We start from the raw sequence: 17,090 nt of genomic DNA on the forward strand, positions 1-17,090 counted from the left end.
ATTTCACCCAAATCTGTTCATTTATTTTTGAATAATGTTGCTAACAGACAAACAGACAGACAATTGTCACATAACTCTGTTGCGTTCCTTGGTGGAGTAATAATCTTACATTTTACATTTGAGGCTACATTTTTATTAAATATTTTAATGAATGTCGTATCAAGTCACAAAATGTTGATACTAAACAAGTCAGTAAAGTACAATTAACACTGTGTCTTTTAGATAAGGTTGGAGACAGCCAGTGTAAAAAATCAATAGTGACTTAAACAGTTGATAAATGTTAACATTATAAACATTCTAATGCAACTGCAGTCTTCTGTAGACCTTAATTTAACATTAAAAGTTAACATAATTTCTACAAAATGTTTAGCCTGACAAGCTGACTCTGACGTATTCGAGATTTTCAGAGTGAACCCCGTAGCGTCACCATTAGTACAGATTTTACAGCCCTTCACCCCATCATTGGTACTGCTCAACACCTGGTCCTTGGCTAAAGTTACACCTGACACTGTGAGAGCCTACCTTAGCGACACTTGGTTGCCATGGTGTAGCCTACTTGCCATTCCATCAGTGGGCTGGTGGACAGTCAAAAAAAAAAAATCTGTAGAGACTTTACTGACCCTGTCTGTCTTTTATCAGTCCTCTGCCTGTGTGATATTCAGAGAGTGTGATGCATGCATGCTGCTATACCTTCTTTCAGGTTTAGCAACTTTTCAACACAATTTAATAAAAATAGGTGTCGAAACTGCATTATTGTAGCAGCAAATCTCATATACAAATATTACAAAAGTATTCATGCAGCTTTTTTTGTGTGTTCATTGCCTAAAACCACCCTGAGCTAACTGTAAAAGGTAATACCTAGCTAAGAGCCACGTAGTAATCGTGCAAGTTCTGATCCAAATATTTTATTATCTGCTTCAATAACCGATAGATCAAAATAGTTGTGAATTGCAGCCCTAATTAGGTTGAGGAAAAGATAATGGTTTGAGTTGATACAAGTACCTTGCTAATCCTAGAGGACCTTCATAATGAAGGTTGCAATAAAAACCGGCTATGGTAATGGAATGGTCATGGTAAAAAGAAAGTGTTGACTGTTTGATACTGCTTAACAATGAAGCATATCTCTGGGATGCAATAAGCTTTTAAGATGTGAGGTGGAGAAGGGAGGATGGTCTATAATAGGTGTGTAATGAGCAGTGGCGATTTTCCTGATGATATGGAAAAAATACACAAGTGCTATTCTTTAAAGACTGATACTAGTGTGTTTATCAGTGCCTTCTGTGATTGGAAACCGCATCGCCATCTCGATTGTTTCTTTAGGAAATTCAACACAAGTAACTAGCAATTAGCTTTAAGCACTGGCTGATGAGTGTTTACTGCTCTGTGCTTCTATTAAACCCTTTGGCCATAGTCAGAATACTGCAGACTTAAGATGGAACAATAATTCTTACATGAAAACCTGTTACGCCACATGGCCAAATAACCCACTTCACTTTATCTGCTCTGTCCTGCAAGTTTTACTGGCATTATTGTAGGGAAACGGTGTATTATCATTGCTTATATCATTTTTAATTTATTTTATTTTCAGTTTTAGTCATTGACTCTGCATTAAAGCACATACATTGTACATACAGGACTATATAATTTCTTCAGTAAAGAGTTTAATGTTTAAGGAAATAAGACACCCTGCATGTTTATAAAGTTAACATTTATCACTTGAATGCCACGTTGCCCCACCAGTAGCTAAAGTTGTTCTGGAGTGACACGGATGGCACTCTCTCACTCTGATAAGGAGGTATCCATTTTTTTAAAAACTAACCTCACAGATGCAACGGCCGATAAGCTGCACAATGTATGTGCGGGCAAACATGACAGCAGAGGAAGAGGAGCAGTGAAGAGGTGGTGGTGGTGGTGAGGGGAAGAGACGGAAAGAGAAGCAGAGCAAAGGGCCTGGAAAGGATTCGGCGGGGAAACTCTTGTAGATTACATTTCCCCTCCATGAGCTTGGCCATTCCAATTTCAGCTTGAATTTTTCTACCTTCAGTGTTCTGATGGTTATCAGCTTAGCAGAGGAAATGCTGCTCCCGCGCGTGTGTCGACCACAGGACGCAGACGCTCGGCCCTGCACCACCTTTTCAACATCAGAATGCCTCAGCTGCTATTCTTGGAGTTGGCAGAACGCAGCTGAATGGATCACAAGACACATGCGGGAGTGCATGTGTACACATTTAATACTTAAACCCCTATGAATATCTTTGATATAGAAAACAGGAAGGCTTAAACAAAAGTTCCCTTCACGCCACCTCTGTGCTCCAAATCTTGGTAATACTAATAATAGCAACAACAATAATAATATCAGTAATAGTAACAATAATAATAAAATGTAAACCCAACCAAAGATCGGGTCTTCGGAGGTTAAATCGAAGGGATCAGTGACACTGTTACTGTTACTATATGCCTCTTGTGATCATTTTGATTTTCCATCCATCCGTCCATCTGTCCATCCATCCATCCATCCATCCATCTGTTTTCTATACACTGCTTAATCTTCATTAGGGCCAGTCCACCACAGGGCTGCACATTGAGACAAACAATCACACTCATATTCACATCTATGAACAATTTAGAATCGGCAATTACGTCAGCATGTTTTGGAAATTGTGGGGCTGTTTCCAAGTCCCATTAACTCCTGCCACCTGCTACATATTTAGGTGACACGATTCGGTATTGATATTTCTGTATCATTCGAGAGAACAGCATGGCGTCATTGTAACTATGACGACAAGTGAACACTACGTCAGCAGCCTGTTGACGATCACGAGTGCGATCCTACAACAAATCGACTGCTGCAGACCACAAATTTTTTAAAAATTTCATCCATCGGAAGTCATGCAAAAACTGAGCAGCCTTGGCGGAGTACTGCGCTTTCTGGGTGCTTTTCTTGTCAAATAAATCTAAATGTAATAATGGCTCAGTCTGCTCAGTGTTTTCTGGCCTCCCTCTCTATGGCTGTCAGCTCTAAGTCCATTGATTCCTACTAAAGAGTGACGGCAAATTTAACTTGCAGATAGATATGAAGTTCTGCAGTTCTTTGATTGAGGTTTGCTGTGGCGGGGTATGATTTTCTTGAAGACGTTCAGTTTCAAGATGAGACCAGAGCAATTCTTTGGCAGTGACCGCATTTGCAAAAGTGACACACAGTTGAGTAATGTTGACATCATACCCTCATCAGCGGTATATATTTCCTGATTTTGGTAAAGCTAACTCTCAAACCTGTTTGTTCTGAACCTGAATATGCTTAATTTGGACCCCATTCGTCCTTTTCCACGTGGTACAGTACACGATGTTCACACTGATCAAATGTCCTGGACATGGGGTCAAGCAGAGTTTAGTATTTTAAAACTGTTATGGAAAAATTCTTTCATTTATTGCCTTTTTATACAAATTATTTATGCAGATGATGAACAATCACTTTACCTCTTTCTATGAATAATCTTCTGTTGTATTTACCAACAAACTGTTTTCTTCCATTCTGATCCATTTTACGAGTTTGTGTAATAAAATGAACAATAGTTAGGTTGTTATTTACTGTTCACAGATGTAGGCAACTGTTTCTGTGTTTGACTACATCTGTCTGTAATCTAACAGAAGCCCTTATTGTCAAAACTCCCAATGAAGACATTTACATTTCTGGTTGTACTTCATTTAGATGTGTGTGGAACAGCAACGTGTTTTTCTGTCCGCCCACTCAATGCTTCATCACTGCATTAAAAAAAAAAAGAAAAGATTATGCTGCTTTGGATATCAGTGAAATTATTCTCATCTTATGCATCAACAGTACAGCTTATTATTGAAGACATTAATATTGACTGGTTATCAAAGCAGACAAACTACAGGATATGTGAATTGAATTAATTACATCTCAACTGATTGACAAAGCAAGCATACCGCACTTCCATCATTCTGACAACGAACCCCACAATTAGCTTTGCACCAGATATACTTGCTCTCGACAGCAGTGACCACTGCCCAGCAATTTGCGTCAGAAGCAATTTGAATTTACAGTGAACTTTTTTCTTAGATATTCAAACATGTTGTATTCCACACGGGTGTTATTTTGTAATATGTTTGCTGATAGTCACGGTCTGTACAAAACCATGAGAATAAAAAATAAAAATGTACACTCTTTCAAAAGTTTGGTGTCACTAAAAATGTGCTTACTTTTGAAAGAAAAGCATGTTTTTCAATAAAGATAACATTAAATTAATCAGAAATACAGCCTAGACATTGTTTATGTGGTAAATGACTATTCTATCTGGAAATGGCTGACTTTTAATGGAATATCTGCATAGAGGTACAGAGGAGCATTTCCAGCAACCATCACTCCTGTGTTCTAATGCTACATTGTGTTAGCTAATGGTGTTGAAAGGCTAATTGATGAATAGAAAGCCCTTGTAAAATTATATTAGCACATAAATAAAAGGGCGAGTTATCATGGAAAACATGAAACTGTCTGTGTGACCCCAAACTTCTGAATGGAAGTGTATGCAAAATAGATCCAACCCCAGGGTTACTCCTAAACATCCATCCATCCATTATCTATACACTGCTTTATCCTCTGTAGGATCATGGGGGCTGGAGTCTATCCCAGCTGACTTAGAGTGAAGGCAATGGACACTTTGGACAGGCCACCAGTCCATTACAGAGCACACATGGCCACGTATCTCTACATCCCCATCACCCTCATCCTCACTTTCACTCCAACTGGTTGAGGAAGGTAGCTGCCTTCCCTGAGCCTGGTTCGATCGGAGGTTTTTATCCCCCCTTCCCTTTTTTGGAGTGGGTTCCTTTTCATCGTTGCTCATGGAACATCCAAAGGCAACTTTGGATTGTGAAAAGTGTCAACTTTATCTGGTGTGACCTTCTTATGCTGCAGTAACTGCAATTTAGCATTTACAGTAACTGTTGAGAAGTCTTTTACAACGGCCTAGAGAAATGTTCGCCCATTTCTTCATACATAATGGTTACAACTGGGATGTTTGTAGATATGTTAATGTAAACTGCTTGCTTAAGGTCCTTTCACAACATTATGATCGGACTAGTGTCAGGAGTTTGATTTGGCAAGTTGATTCATTGACCATTCTTTGATAGAACAACTTCTGTGCTCACTGTCGTCTTCTTCCTGGAGGCCTCACTTTCTCTTGAACTTTAGTTCACAGTTCACAGATGTGCTGCTATTTTTCTTTATAATTCAGAATTCATTGTCCCATCAATGCAGCAAGCCATCCAGGCCCAGATGAAGCTAAAAAGGCCCAAACAATGATTCCACAACCATCCTGTTTCAGAGCTGAGATCAGGTTGTTAGGATGGAATGCAGTGTTTTCCTTTCCCCAAACATAATGCTTCTCTTTTTATTTTTAGCCTCATCCTCCAGCAAAAAAAGTTGTCTCAATACCCTTCTGAGTTGTCCACATGATCTTTAACAAACAGCAGATGGGTTGTACTGTTCTTTCTGGAGAGCATTGACTTTCTCCTTGCAGTCCAGCCATGCACACAGTTGTTGTTCAGTGTTCTTCAGAGGGTGGATTATGATCTTGGTTGATCACTCCTGGAAGAGGTAGCAGTGTTGTGTAAAAACTGAACATGTTACCGAGGGTAGCGATGCAGCTTATTGGGCTCAACGGCACAGTCAGATAAGATATCAGATACCGAGCCTTCCGAGTGATTCAACACTCGGTTTTGGTGTTTCGCTGCATTTATTGTCAAGAAAGACATAAAACATTAGACTTGTCATTTAATGAATATGGCTTGAAATCTACATTCTACCAACCATCGTCTCATCTGTGGTTCTCTGAGCCTTTTGTACCGTACAGACGCTGTTGCAGTGCTATTTTTGTTGGTGGAGGAGAGCGCAGTGTTGGCACTCTCCACCCACCCCACCCACCCTCTTCCCAGGAGTGTGTGTGCATGTGCCTGTGTTTGTGTGTTTGTTTTAGGAAATGATGCAGCGCCAGTTTGTGTAAATTTATCACGACACAGCTGAAACAAAAATAAGTTCACTGAAGCAGGTCCGACAGCCGTTTGGTGGCCGTGCACCTTGTTTGCCACGTGTGTGTTGTATATGTAGCAGAGCATGTCCATGTTCTTGTTATCATTTTTTATGTACGAGGAATGAGGAGTGTGCTGCAGCCTTCTAGGACAAAACAAGCCTCTATGCTGGCATATTTGAGTCGTAGCCAGTGGGAATCTGGTTTCACATTAATGAGTGCTTACTCGGCTGTTGGGGCAGTTTGTAATAAAGTCGAGAGGATGTCTGTAAAAAAAATATTGATTATTGTAATAATCTTGTGAAGCAATGTTGTAATAAATATTGATTGTTGTAATAATCTTGTGATGCACACATATCAAACATCCAGTATCTAATACACAGCTTCTTGTTATGTCAGGAATGTTTGACTCTCTTGGTCTTCAAGAGTCCCATAAACCTTCTGTGAAGCTGAGGTAATGTGGACAGTATCATTTCTCTCCTGGTAGTCTGCTTACCTACGGCGTTCTGTTACTGCCACCAATCTCTAACTGGAATTCATCAATAAATACAACCTTCTTCATGCACTGTGATTGCTGCTCTGTTGTAGTCCACCCCTAGTGTTTGGCCTTGTTTTCCCTCCTGAGAAGTGGTTCAGAGACTCATCACATCCTCTGAGATCACCACTAGAAAGTCTGACAGAACTTTGCTGACTGGCATCTTGTGCTCTTCATTTAATAAATTCTGTATCTATGATGAAAGCTGCTTTTTCACCTCTCCTCGACCAAAGCTTGTAGTATTGAACTGCTGATGGTGTGCTCTATCCTGGTTTGGATTGGCTGCAGCTCGTATTCTGTTACAGTTGTAATTTAAATAAGTTGCAATCAGACCTAGAAAAGCATCTAGAGCGCAGTACTCCACCAAGGCTGTTCATTCCCCCATATGGTACTGTTAGAAATGCAGCATTTTTTCTGTATGAAAGCAGTATTTGTTTCATAGTTAATGATGATCAATCATGGCAACATAGAATGTGGCCATTTAATGTCGATGTACCCACAAACAAAATGACCTTGCGCTGAGCACAGACATGTATTATGCATGTGTATGTTATACACGGATACCGAATTGCATGACCTAAACATGGAGCGGGTGGTGGGAATTGATGGGACTTGGAAACATCCCCACAATTTAATCAATTATTCCTTGTATCATTTCCAATGGATAAGTCCCGATAAGTCTGCAGGGGTCGATGTTTAGTAGGATCGCAATCATGTGATCGTCAGCAGGCAGCTGATGTCGTGTTCACTTGTTGTCATAGTTACAGTGACACCATCCCATTGTCTCACAACAATACAGAAATCTTTAACAAATCGGTGGATCCAGACTATAAGTAAGCCGCATCACTGCCAAAATCTAATCAGGTGGTCCTTGAGTTATTTCTGGCCTTCCCTGGTCGGAAACAATTTCATCCAAATCTGTTTGTCCGTTTTTGAGTGATGTTGCTAACAGACATACAGACAGATAGTCAAACCAGTGTCATATAACTCCGCCGCTTTCCTTGGTGGAGTAATAAAGTGGAATACATAAAATGACTTCTTCTGCTAAATTTGCATTATATACCTGTACTTGTAGTTGTGTTGAATGGTTGCTGTTCAGATGGCCTACCTGATGAAGTACCTACTCTCCTGTCTGCCGATCAGCCTGTTGTTTCTATCCAGTAATATAAGTGCCTAAATTTCAGGGGACTGACAAACAACCATTTAAGAACTACAATCTGTTGGTATCCTAGCTAGCTTCCCTGCTATGTATAAATCTGAGATACACGATGTTAAAGATATTTTTTCAGTCTTTTCATGCTGTAGTAAATTGACAGAACAGAACAAACACCACAGAAAACACAAGCATTATTGTCCATAAGAAACATCCGAACTATTGTTAGTTGTGTGAATTTGCTAGTTTCCCATATGGTTTGGAATATTTTATCTTTTTTTTTTTAGTTATAAAAAGGTGATAAATCAGGTGGGTCTTGTTATGGATTAGTAAAGACGGCAGTCATTTACCTGCAGCCCGAATGTTCTTTTCATCTTTGTCTTACATGTTTAGCCTCTTCTGACAAAAATGCACCTCATTATAAGAAGGGCTTTTAGCTATGTTAATAAGGTTATTTACATGCAAACCACCTGTCCTTGGGGAATTCCAAAAAATGTTTCCACTGTACTTTAGTTTTACCACCAACCATTTTATTTGAGACTTTCTAATGTAATTTTTAAAAGCAGGAAGCAACACAATCAAACTGGAATCTGTAATATCCAAACAAACATTTGCATAAATACAAAGAAAACAAGAATTGCAGTCAGACTGGAGCCCTGACGCCATTGTCGGCAGTTAGAAAGAAAGCGGTGAATCTTGCAAACTGTCGTACCCCAGGGAAATCCTCGTGTCTTCATTAAAGCTGTGGGGCATATTTGAATATGTGAAGGACGTTCATTAAGAAGTTCAGCATGAAAGAATAAACCCGAAAGGTTATAGATTTAAATTCAAGTATAAAATGTCATTGGAAATTGATAAGGACATGTGAGAGGAACCTTTGGAGTGAAGTCAACCTGGGGAGGGAAAAGAGAAAAAACGCCGAATGGCTCCATGTTCTTTACTGACAAAAGCATCATGCCAGCAATTATAATGCAGGTTTACTAAAAAAAAAACCTCTTCATTTAGCTGCTGAAGGGTGAAGCTTATTCGTGAGGATCTAACCTTGTAGTTCTGTACCTATTTCTGAGCTTGTTTTTTTTAATGCTGAACCTCTATGGTGAATGGATGCGAAGTTTTTTCTTCCTTTTGTGACAAAACAGGACCAAGCAGTCCCCACAGAAGGACGCACTCCTTTCTGTGTTTTATTTTGGCAAAAGAACATCTCGCTTCGTATCCGTCACAGCAGTGTTTGCAGTGAGGCAAGACTGAGCAACTTCCAGAACGCTGCAGAGATACAGAATCACATACAAATTCCTCCCTTTTGACCCAAGAGACAAATGCTTTCAAGCAACGGCCCCACATCAGTTTGCTGTGTCTCGACACACTCGTTGTGATCTTAACTAAACCCAGAGTTAACAATGTCCAGAACAGTGCTGAAACGTCCTTCACCAAGCCTCAAATCCACGCCTCATCTATCTTGTGGGTGAGGATGAGTCCAATCAACAAGAGCAGATGAATAAATGATACTAGTATGAATTGTAAGTGTGGGCTGGTGAGGAGCAGAGTGTTGCGAGGTTGGCCGGGTGGAGGGAGGGCTGCTGGCTCGGGTTAATGAGGTGGTCTGGGAGTGTGGACTGGGTCCTGACTGCAGTATGCGTGGAGCTCACTTTAGCCTGGGGGGGATTTGTAGCCCTAAGACCAGTGGTTCGACTCTCTTCGCCTCCGGCTGTGTATGCACTCGAACCTTTGAGTCCCAGCATGTGCGTGTGTGTATGAGTGTGTACAGATGTATTTGTGCTTGTACGGCAGAGTGGGAGACAGTGAGTGTGTTATTGCCCTCAGGATGACACTGGTTGAAGCTTTGCGATCTTTGTGTTTAGTGTTGGCATTTGTGCATTAATATACATGCCTGTGTTTGCATGCATGCCCATTCCCGCGTGTGTGCGCGCGGTGTTTGTGCTCTGATCTGTGTGTTTTCCGATTTTCTGCGACGAGTAGGACCACAAATGTGTACACAGGACCCCCCTCTTTCCCAGCGCCAATCTCATTACCATTCTGCCCTTCCCTCCACCATTTTACTCAACGCCATCAAGGCCTTGCCTCCTGGTGTTTGCATTGTAAATCAGGCCTGACAATAAGGCGATGATTAGATCCTACTCATATTCAAAAACACCTGATTTATTTATTCATCTTCCTCTCTTGCAGGGCATCAAGATGCATAATATCTGACCAAGGTGACATATCCACTTCCAAATATTATTCATTGCATTTGCAGGTCAACCTCTTAACCAACAAATTCAAACAGGACAGATTAAATGAGATTTTGATGAGAGAATGTACACAGAAAGGCTGGCCGTGGCTGGTTCTCTCTTTCACACGTGTACGTACACATGATATCAGATCAGGTATGAGAATGGTTTAAAGTGTTGCCATCTGTCACGGTTCCAACATTCAAAGAGTGGAGTTGAATCTAGCCTTGAGTGTGCAACTGGCCCGCTGTCTCTGTTTTCATGAATATGCGCAGGATATTATTTATGGAAAGCGTCTGGTTTCTGAAAAACAGATCCAGTCGATCACTAGTTAAGTCACACAGGCACTAGTGCTGTTGTTGTTTTGGTTCTTAAGAAATTGGCATCTAGGGGACTGGGCTAATTTCTTCTTGCATTCTAGATGGCCCTTGTGAAATTATTTCGTTATTTCTAAAAAAAAACAAAAAAAATTGAAATGAAAGCAAATGGACTGTCTTGCCTGTGATTCTGACTGGAATCTTCAAGTCTGTTGTAGACAGTGTAGGGCTTTTTGAACTCTTGGTTGGCTAATCAATACTAAATGCATAAATGATAAATGAGTAGATAAATATATACATGAATATCAACATGATTTATTTTAAGGTCTAAATCTTGGTTCGATGTTTTATTAAGAGTCAGATAAAATACAGTCCACAGGGTTCAGATGAGTTTAATTTTCTTTCCATGCATCACATCCGTCCTGTGCACAGAATCAGTGTAACCACAGTAAATCATCGAATAAAACAAACAAACAAAACAAAAACAGCTACTGAGACACACAGGCATGTCCTACTATGAACATATTCACATGCACTTGTGTTTTACCTTAACCAGCAAATTGGCTTTCTTATTCGCTTTGATCCCAAATTTAAAAAAAAATCTCAACAACTACAGGAGCAATTTACATTGCATTTGGTACAGGGATTAGTTGTGCTATTTTAAAGATCCAGTTGCACATACGTATTGTATCTTTCTCGCTTGATTTCTTGCCTCAGTAAACATTTGCTAATGAGTTTATAGTCTCAGTGACCATTTTCAAGACATTTTGAACAAAGAATGAAGTTAATTTAGTAAATTCTGATCACACTTAGAGTAAAATAGACAATAACACAGGGTATGTTTATTGGTGTGCTAGCTTAAATGTCTAAAATTGCTCAAGTTCCAATTTTCTCCACCATCACCTCAGGCTTCAAAGCTGTTCATATACCTGAAAAATAATTACATAACATAACTGAGGATTAACATGCTAACTTAATAAACATTTTGCCTTCATGTTAATGAGCTGATGATAGCATTTAGCCAGACACAGTTGTGCTTTGCATAGTTTGGTTGGAGAGTTAGTTGTGGTCATTGCTATTAAAATCAGAACATCACAGTAGTTGCATGAAATAGCCTAGTCAGAAACATGGTTATTTTCAGTTTTACATATGAAGACCCAATCCTCATATGACCTCTTCTCTACATCTTCTGTTCACCGCATGAAGTGTTAGCAATTCAACATGAGAAAGCTACATCTTTATGTACCACAAATCTGCCTGTATTAATGAACTGGTGCAACACCCCTGTTAGGTCACAGTTTAGAATGTGAGAAACGTGCTCCATGATGCTAGCCTAGCCGCGCTAGACAACCCACGGCAACGAATTCAATTCTCTGCCAGGGTGGGCCTAGTTACCCTCCATAAGGCTCGAGGTTGGATGCTCCTAAAACCGGCCGGACGAATCACCATGAAGTGTAGAGTCAGAAGGCGGGCGTAACTAAGTGACGACAGAGGCACGACGATTCTGACAGAAACAACCGGAAACAACTAGCCTAGCCGTGCTAGACAACCCACGGCAACGAATTTAATTCTCTGCCAGGGTCGACAACAAAAACGACAACAATTGTTGAGCTCCATTAGCACCGACTCTGAATAATCTTTCTGTTAACATGTCTGTAATATACTTGAGCTTCACCCACTGACTGTATAAATAAGGCTTCACCGAACTACTGTATCCTCTGATTTTCCGGCGCTCTCGGAGCCTATTCGTTGCGCTGATTGGTTGTATACCTACCCAATTGCTGCAGAGTGATTTGATAGACAACCGTTTAGCCCGCCTCCCTCGCTGTCGAGCGGCCCTAGACCCTTGCGTCTTCAGAGCATGGGTCTAGCGCGGCTAGGCTACCATGATGCTGCTTTCTGTTTAAAGTTTCTTTTTATCACCTTGGACTATGGTAGGAAGGATTCTCATTCCACGTTTAATAGAAGTTGAACACTTCCTTCAAGTCAAAGCAGACAAAAGAAAGCTTGAGACATAGTTGAAGTGTGGAGGCCACAGGCAGTGATCACATCACATGTGATGAGATATGAATTTTCATTTCAATGCTGTAGGTAAATGGGGTGAAACTGCAGCTATGCCACTGACTAACCTCACATCAATACAGCAGAGGCCCATTCTATGCTTGAGAATTGTTGGAAAATTGAATGGTGAATAGAAGTGTTTCTTGCTGCACAGATTCCGATGAAAGAGTACAACTGCCTCCAATCCAAATTCACAAAACCCTTTGATGTTTGTTAGAATAATTTTATGCCTACTTCTCATTTTTCATTTTATGCTTGCTTTTGAATTTTGATTGTGACTACAGGCACTTTTCAATTGATATGCATTATGAACTCTGTAATAATTCAAAGGCCTTTGTTGAGGAACAAACATGTCATTTGTACTAAAAATGAATTTTACAACTTATTGTGTAACTGCACACCTTTAGTGAGTTCAGAGAAAGTGGTTGCCAGGTGGTTATTGTCTGCTAGATTTGTACTTTGAGATTCACGGTGGAAGTTTTTTTTTGGCGTGTTGAAATGAAATGTCTTCTTGTCTTGTTTGTTGGTATTTTTTTGCAGTGTACTTGTCTGTTCTTGTATTTACATTCACGCTTCAGCAGCCGTGGTATGGCATGTGTTTGTGCACACGTTATGTGTCTGTGTGTGTATACTTATGGATGCATGATTGCCTGCTCAAATTTGGCGTTTGGTGGCTTGTTCCTTCGAGGGATGGCGAAACTTGAGAGGACGCCTAAAATACTGTGTGGTAATTGGAATTGCTTTATCTTCAGTCTCATCAATTAATGTGCAATTTTCCATTTAATCACTAACACGCTCGCTGCATTTGCAATTAAAATGAGGACTGATAACAGAGAAGATGCCTTTCAGCTGATACCAGTTGGAATGAGAACAGAAACCAGAAGACGCAATCAGTACACAAAGTGACTTGCAGAGACATGCGCATGGCACACAGACAAGTGTGAACACACGCAGCGCAAACAGTCATGCTCATATACTGCTGCACTGAATACATACACATTCATGCACAGCAGACACAAGAACAGCATGACACGATAAAACATGCAGATTTGCAGCTAAAACCCCAAATTAGAAATCAAACCACTATTTAACATCAGAATGTTGGCAACAGCGGTGGATTCAGATGCCACTCAAATGAAGAGGAGTCTCAGCCCGTTGTCTTGTCGCTGACTTCCTTTCAGAGACATTGTCAGGGTCCAGGTCTCAGTGGGCAATGAGCTCATTGGCAGAGAGCGTCTGTCATGTAGTGTCCCGATGAAGAAGGAAAAGAAGAGATGTTCGCATCCCTTCCTGTCTGGTACACGTAGCCTAAAAGACTACTGCAAAGAAGTGATTTTTATTCAAGCAGCACAGGGTTCAGCATACAGGAGGCTATAGGAGGAATATCAGCAGGAGCTTTATCGTGCCGGAAGCAAGAGTGCTGTGTAATAATGCTGTGAAAGTGTTCATTATAACTACAATTAAACACATTGTTATTAATGTTCTTGTCATATTCCTACTTAGTGTGTCTCATTGTACCTTGTGTATTTTTGTGTGGTACTTTTTTTGTTGTATAGCCGCGGTCTTTGTTTGAGACTCAAATGTATTCTGCAGTTGCAGCATCACTCTGGCGGTCTTTTACCTTGTCAGTCTGTGTTTGTGTATCATAAGGGTTAAACTGTGGTCCAGGAGCCACTCACTGTACCAGGAGCTACCACACCCCCCCTGCCTCTATGAAAATCCATATAGTCAGTTCAGTCAAAAAATCCATTTAGTCAACTGTGCTTGATCAAATGTACTAATCAAATATTCAGCAAAAATAAGCAACGTCACTGTCCGTGCACAGATTTTCATCAAAATGAAGGTGTGGTCTGAGCCATGAATACTGCATATGTGATCCCATTGCTGGATGGCTTCTAGTAATAGTTCTTCTTCATCAGGCCGTAACCTCACAGGCACAAATCCTCAGCTTTAGCGGTCAGGCGGATTTACTGCTCATTTTTATTTCTTGAGGCGGTAGCTCTGAACGGATGTTGCAACTGGTGCAAAGATTTTGCTCAGATATTCCAGTTCCATTTCACTAGCTTATAATCAAGCGCTTTCCTCCAGGTCAATACCATTCAGTCCAAGTGCACCAGTCCATTGTAATTGCTGCCTGCCTTCATGACCACACAAGGCTTTATGTGGCATTATAAGGCATTTTTCCAATAACTCCAGCAGCTCCAGCTATCCAGTGAACACTTGGACTTTAGACACTGATGCGGACCATCAAATCAACACTCGTTTAAAGCACCATATTGAACTCTGCACGTCAGTCAATTTGGGAGATCACAGCTTGGTTGAAAGAAGGAAAATATAACCATATGTTTAATAAAGTTTAGCCTCACATTCATTCAAATTGTATAAACACTACCGTTCAAAAGTCTGAGGTCACGTAGAAATGTCCTTAATTTAAAAAAAAAAACAAAAACAGTTTTTTCAATGAACATTAAAAAAATCAGCTATACAGTCTGGACATCATTAATGTGGTAAATGAGTATTCTAGCTGGAAACGGTTGATTTTTATTGATTAATCTTCATAGGGGTACAGAGGAACAATTCTAGCAACCATCACTCCTGTGTTCTAATAGAACACTGTGTTAGCTAACGGTGTTGAAAGACTATGGAATACCCTTGTGCAATTAGATTAGCACATGAATAAAATTTTGAGTTTTCATGGAAAACTATACTATATGTCCATGTTTTAACCATTTATCTATAACATTCTACTATTTTAACAATCTATTTCAACGATTCCCACGTTACAGTTACCTGCTTCAACCCATTGCCCCTTTATCTTTTTCACTATTTGTCTTGGTTACCTGTTTGCACTGCTTGCCCACAATTTTTAGCCCACTATTTCAAAGATTCAGCTACTAACCCTTTAACCACCACTATTGACGCCTCAATGCTCAGCTCCCCATTTCTACTCCAGTATTTTTTTCACCATTTAACAGTGCTAAATCCCTGATATATAGCTGACAATTTTAACGATTTATCCATATTTGTATCTGGTTATTTTACCTCATTGTACATTTCTTTTAACTGTTTCAACCATTTTATTATCTATTTTTACATTTACCTTTTCAGCATTGATTTCAACTGTTTGTCTGTTACATTATACTATACTGTTAAGACTGTTCAACTTGTAATTCCCTAGTATTTTGTCAGTTAGGTTAAGCTATTTTCCCCGTGTTCTAATGCTACATTGTGTTAGCTAATTGTGTTGAAAGGCTAACTGATGATTAGCAAACCCTTGTGCAATTATGTTAGCACATGAATGAAAGTGTGAGTTTTCATGAAAAACATGAAATTGTCTGGGTGACTCCAAACTTTTGAACAGTAGTGTATATATATTTTTTCCTTTCAGGTCACATTTCCAGGAGATTTTCATGCAATAAATACACACAGGTTATATGTAGCTTCAGGAGGGAGATCCAGCTGTGCTAGTCTATAGTAAGCTGGATCATTGGTAGGGTGTGTGTGTGTGTGTGTGTGTGTGTGTGTGTGTGTGTGTGTGTGTGTGTGTGTGTGCGTGTGTGTAATGTACCCCCGAACCAATTAGCTCCTTCAGTAGAGGTGGGGGTGACGGTTACAGTGGAGTTCCACAGGGTATGGCCCTCAGCCCTGTGGGGTCCCGGCCAATAGCAATTAGCCCACCAACAAGAGCCCTAATTAGCCTCCTTGATTGGCTTGGTTACAGCGCAACAACAACAGCAGCAGCCAACACATAGAGACGACCAAGGTGACTCCACCACGATGCATTGCTTTAAAGCCAGCTGCAATTAGTAAACAAGCATAGCTGTCTGTAATTGGTAAACAAGTAGTCGGGTTTGTTTGTGGTGTCATTATGAACCTGCTGCTATGTAAAGTATTTCTGAAAAGGGCTCCATGATTGAGTTTGTGCTGCATTGTTTTCTTTCTGCTTGGTAGCCTTGTTAGATCACTCGGCATTAATACATCATCTTGACTGTTCTGTCAGCTCCATGCAACACATGCAGAGGCAGACTGTGGGGAGACAGAGCAAAGAAATAAATTAGTAAGTGGAGACAGGAGAAGAAGAGTGAGGTGATGTGTGTGAGAATGCCATCTCCTATTATTTAATCATAGCAGCACCTGGTGGCTGCTGCTGTAATAGAATTTACAATCACTGCTTGCACTGGATTTATGTGTCTTTTTTCCGTGTGTTTCCCAGTCTCGATGTGAAGCTGTCCCATGATGCAACATGTGTCCCCAGCACCTGCAGTGACAATGATGGCCACCCAGAGTGTTCCTCCACCATCGTACCAGGAGAGCCAACAGGTGAGGGCACCAACCCGCCCACTCAACAAACCTCAGCCAGCTGCGTATTGTATGGGGGCTGAGACAGTTTTCTTTATTTTAAATAGATTTCCGTATGTTATCTGGACTGTTCCAAATGATTTAAGGCACATTTGGAAAACGGCAATCCACCTGTATTTATCAACCCATAAATATAAGCCAGGATCTGATGACAATTGGTTTAAAACAGATCAGCTTTAAGTGATATTAGGCTGATGAATAATTTCTAAGGCTGATAGATAATAATTGACAATGATTTCCCCCACAACCTGAGCGTGGATTGGTACTTTTTTTTGGCATAAATAAATTCGAAAAATGTTACATTTACTTGTGGTTTGCTTGTATGATTTTAGAGCAACCTCTCTCAGCATTTCAGTTACACAGAAACAAAAAAGTGCCTGTTTATCTTTT

The 17,090-nt window shown here is 40.3% G+C and overlaps 1 protein-coding gene across 1 annotated transcript in view; it reads left to right on the plus strand.

The window, feature by feature from the left end:
• LOC110952294 (uncharacterized) overlaps positions 1-17,090 on the plus strand; it is a 133,910-nt gene that overhangs the window by 55,791 nt on the left and 61,029 nt on the right. The window contains 1 exon segment of the mRNA XM_051937917.1: positions 16,555-16,661. Within this exon segment, the coding sequence (XP_051793877.1) occupies positions 16,575-16,661 (87 nt within the window). The 5' untranslated portion in view covers positions 16,555-16,574.

This window comes from Acanthochromis polyacanthus, chromosome 17 (assembly GCF_021347895.1).
Source record: "Acanthochromis polyacanthus isolate Apoly-LR-REF ecotype Palm Island chromosome 17, KAUST_Apoly_ChrSc, whole genome shotgun sequence".
In the NCBI taxonomy this organism is placed as follows: domain Eukaryota; kingdom Metazoa; phylum Chordata; class Actinopteri; family Pomacentridae; genus Acanthochromis; species Acanthochromis polyacanthus.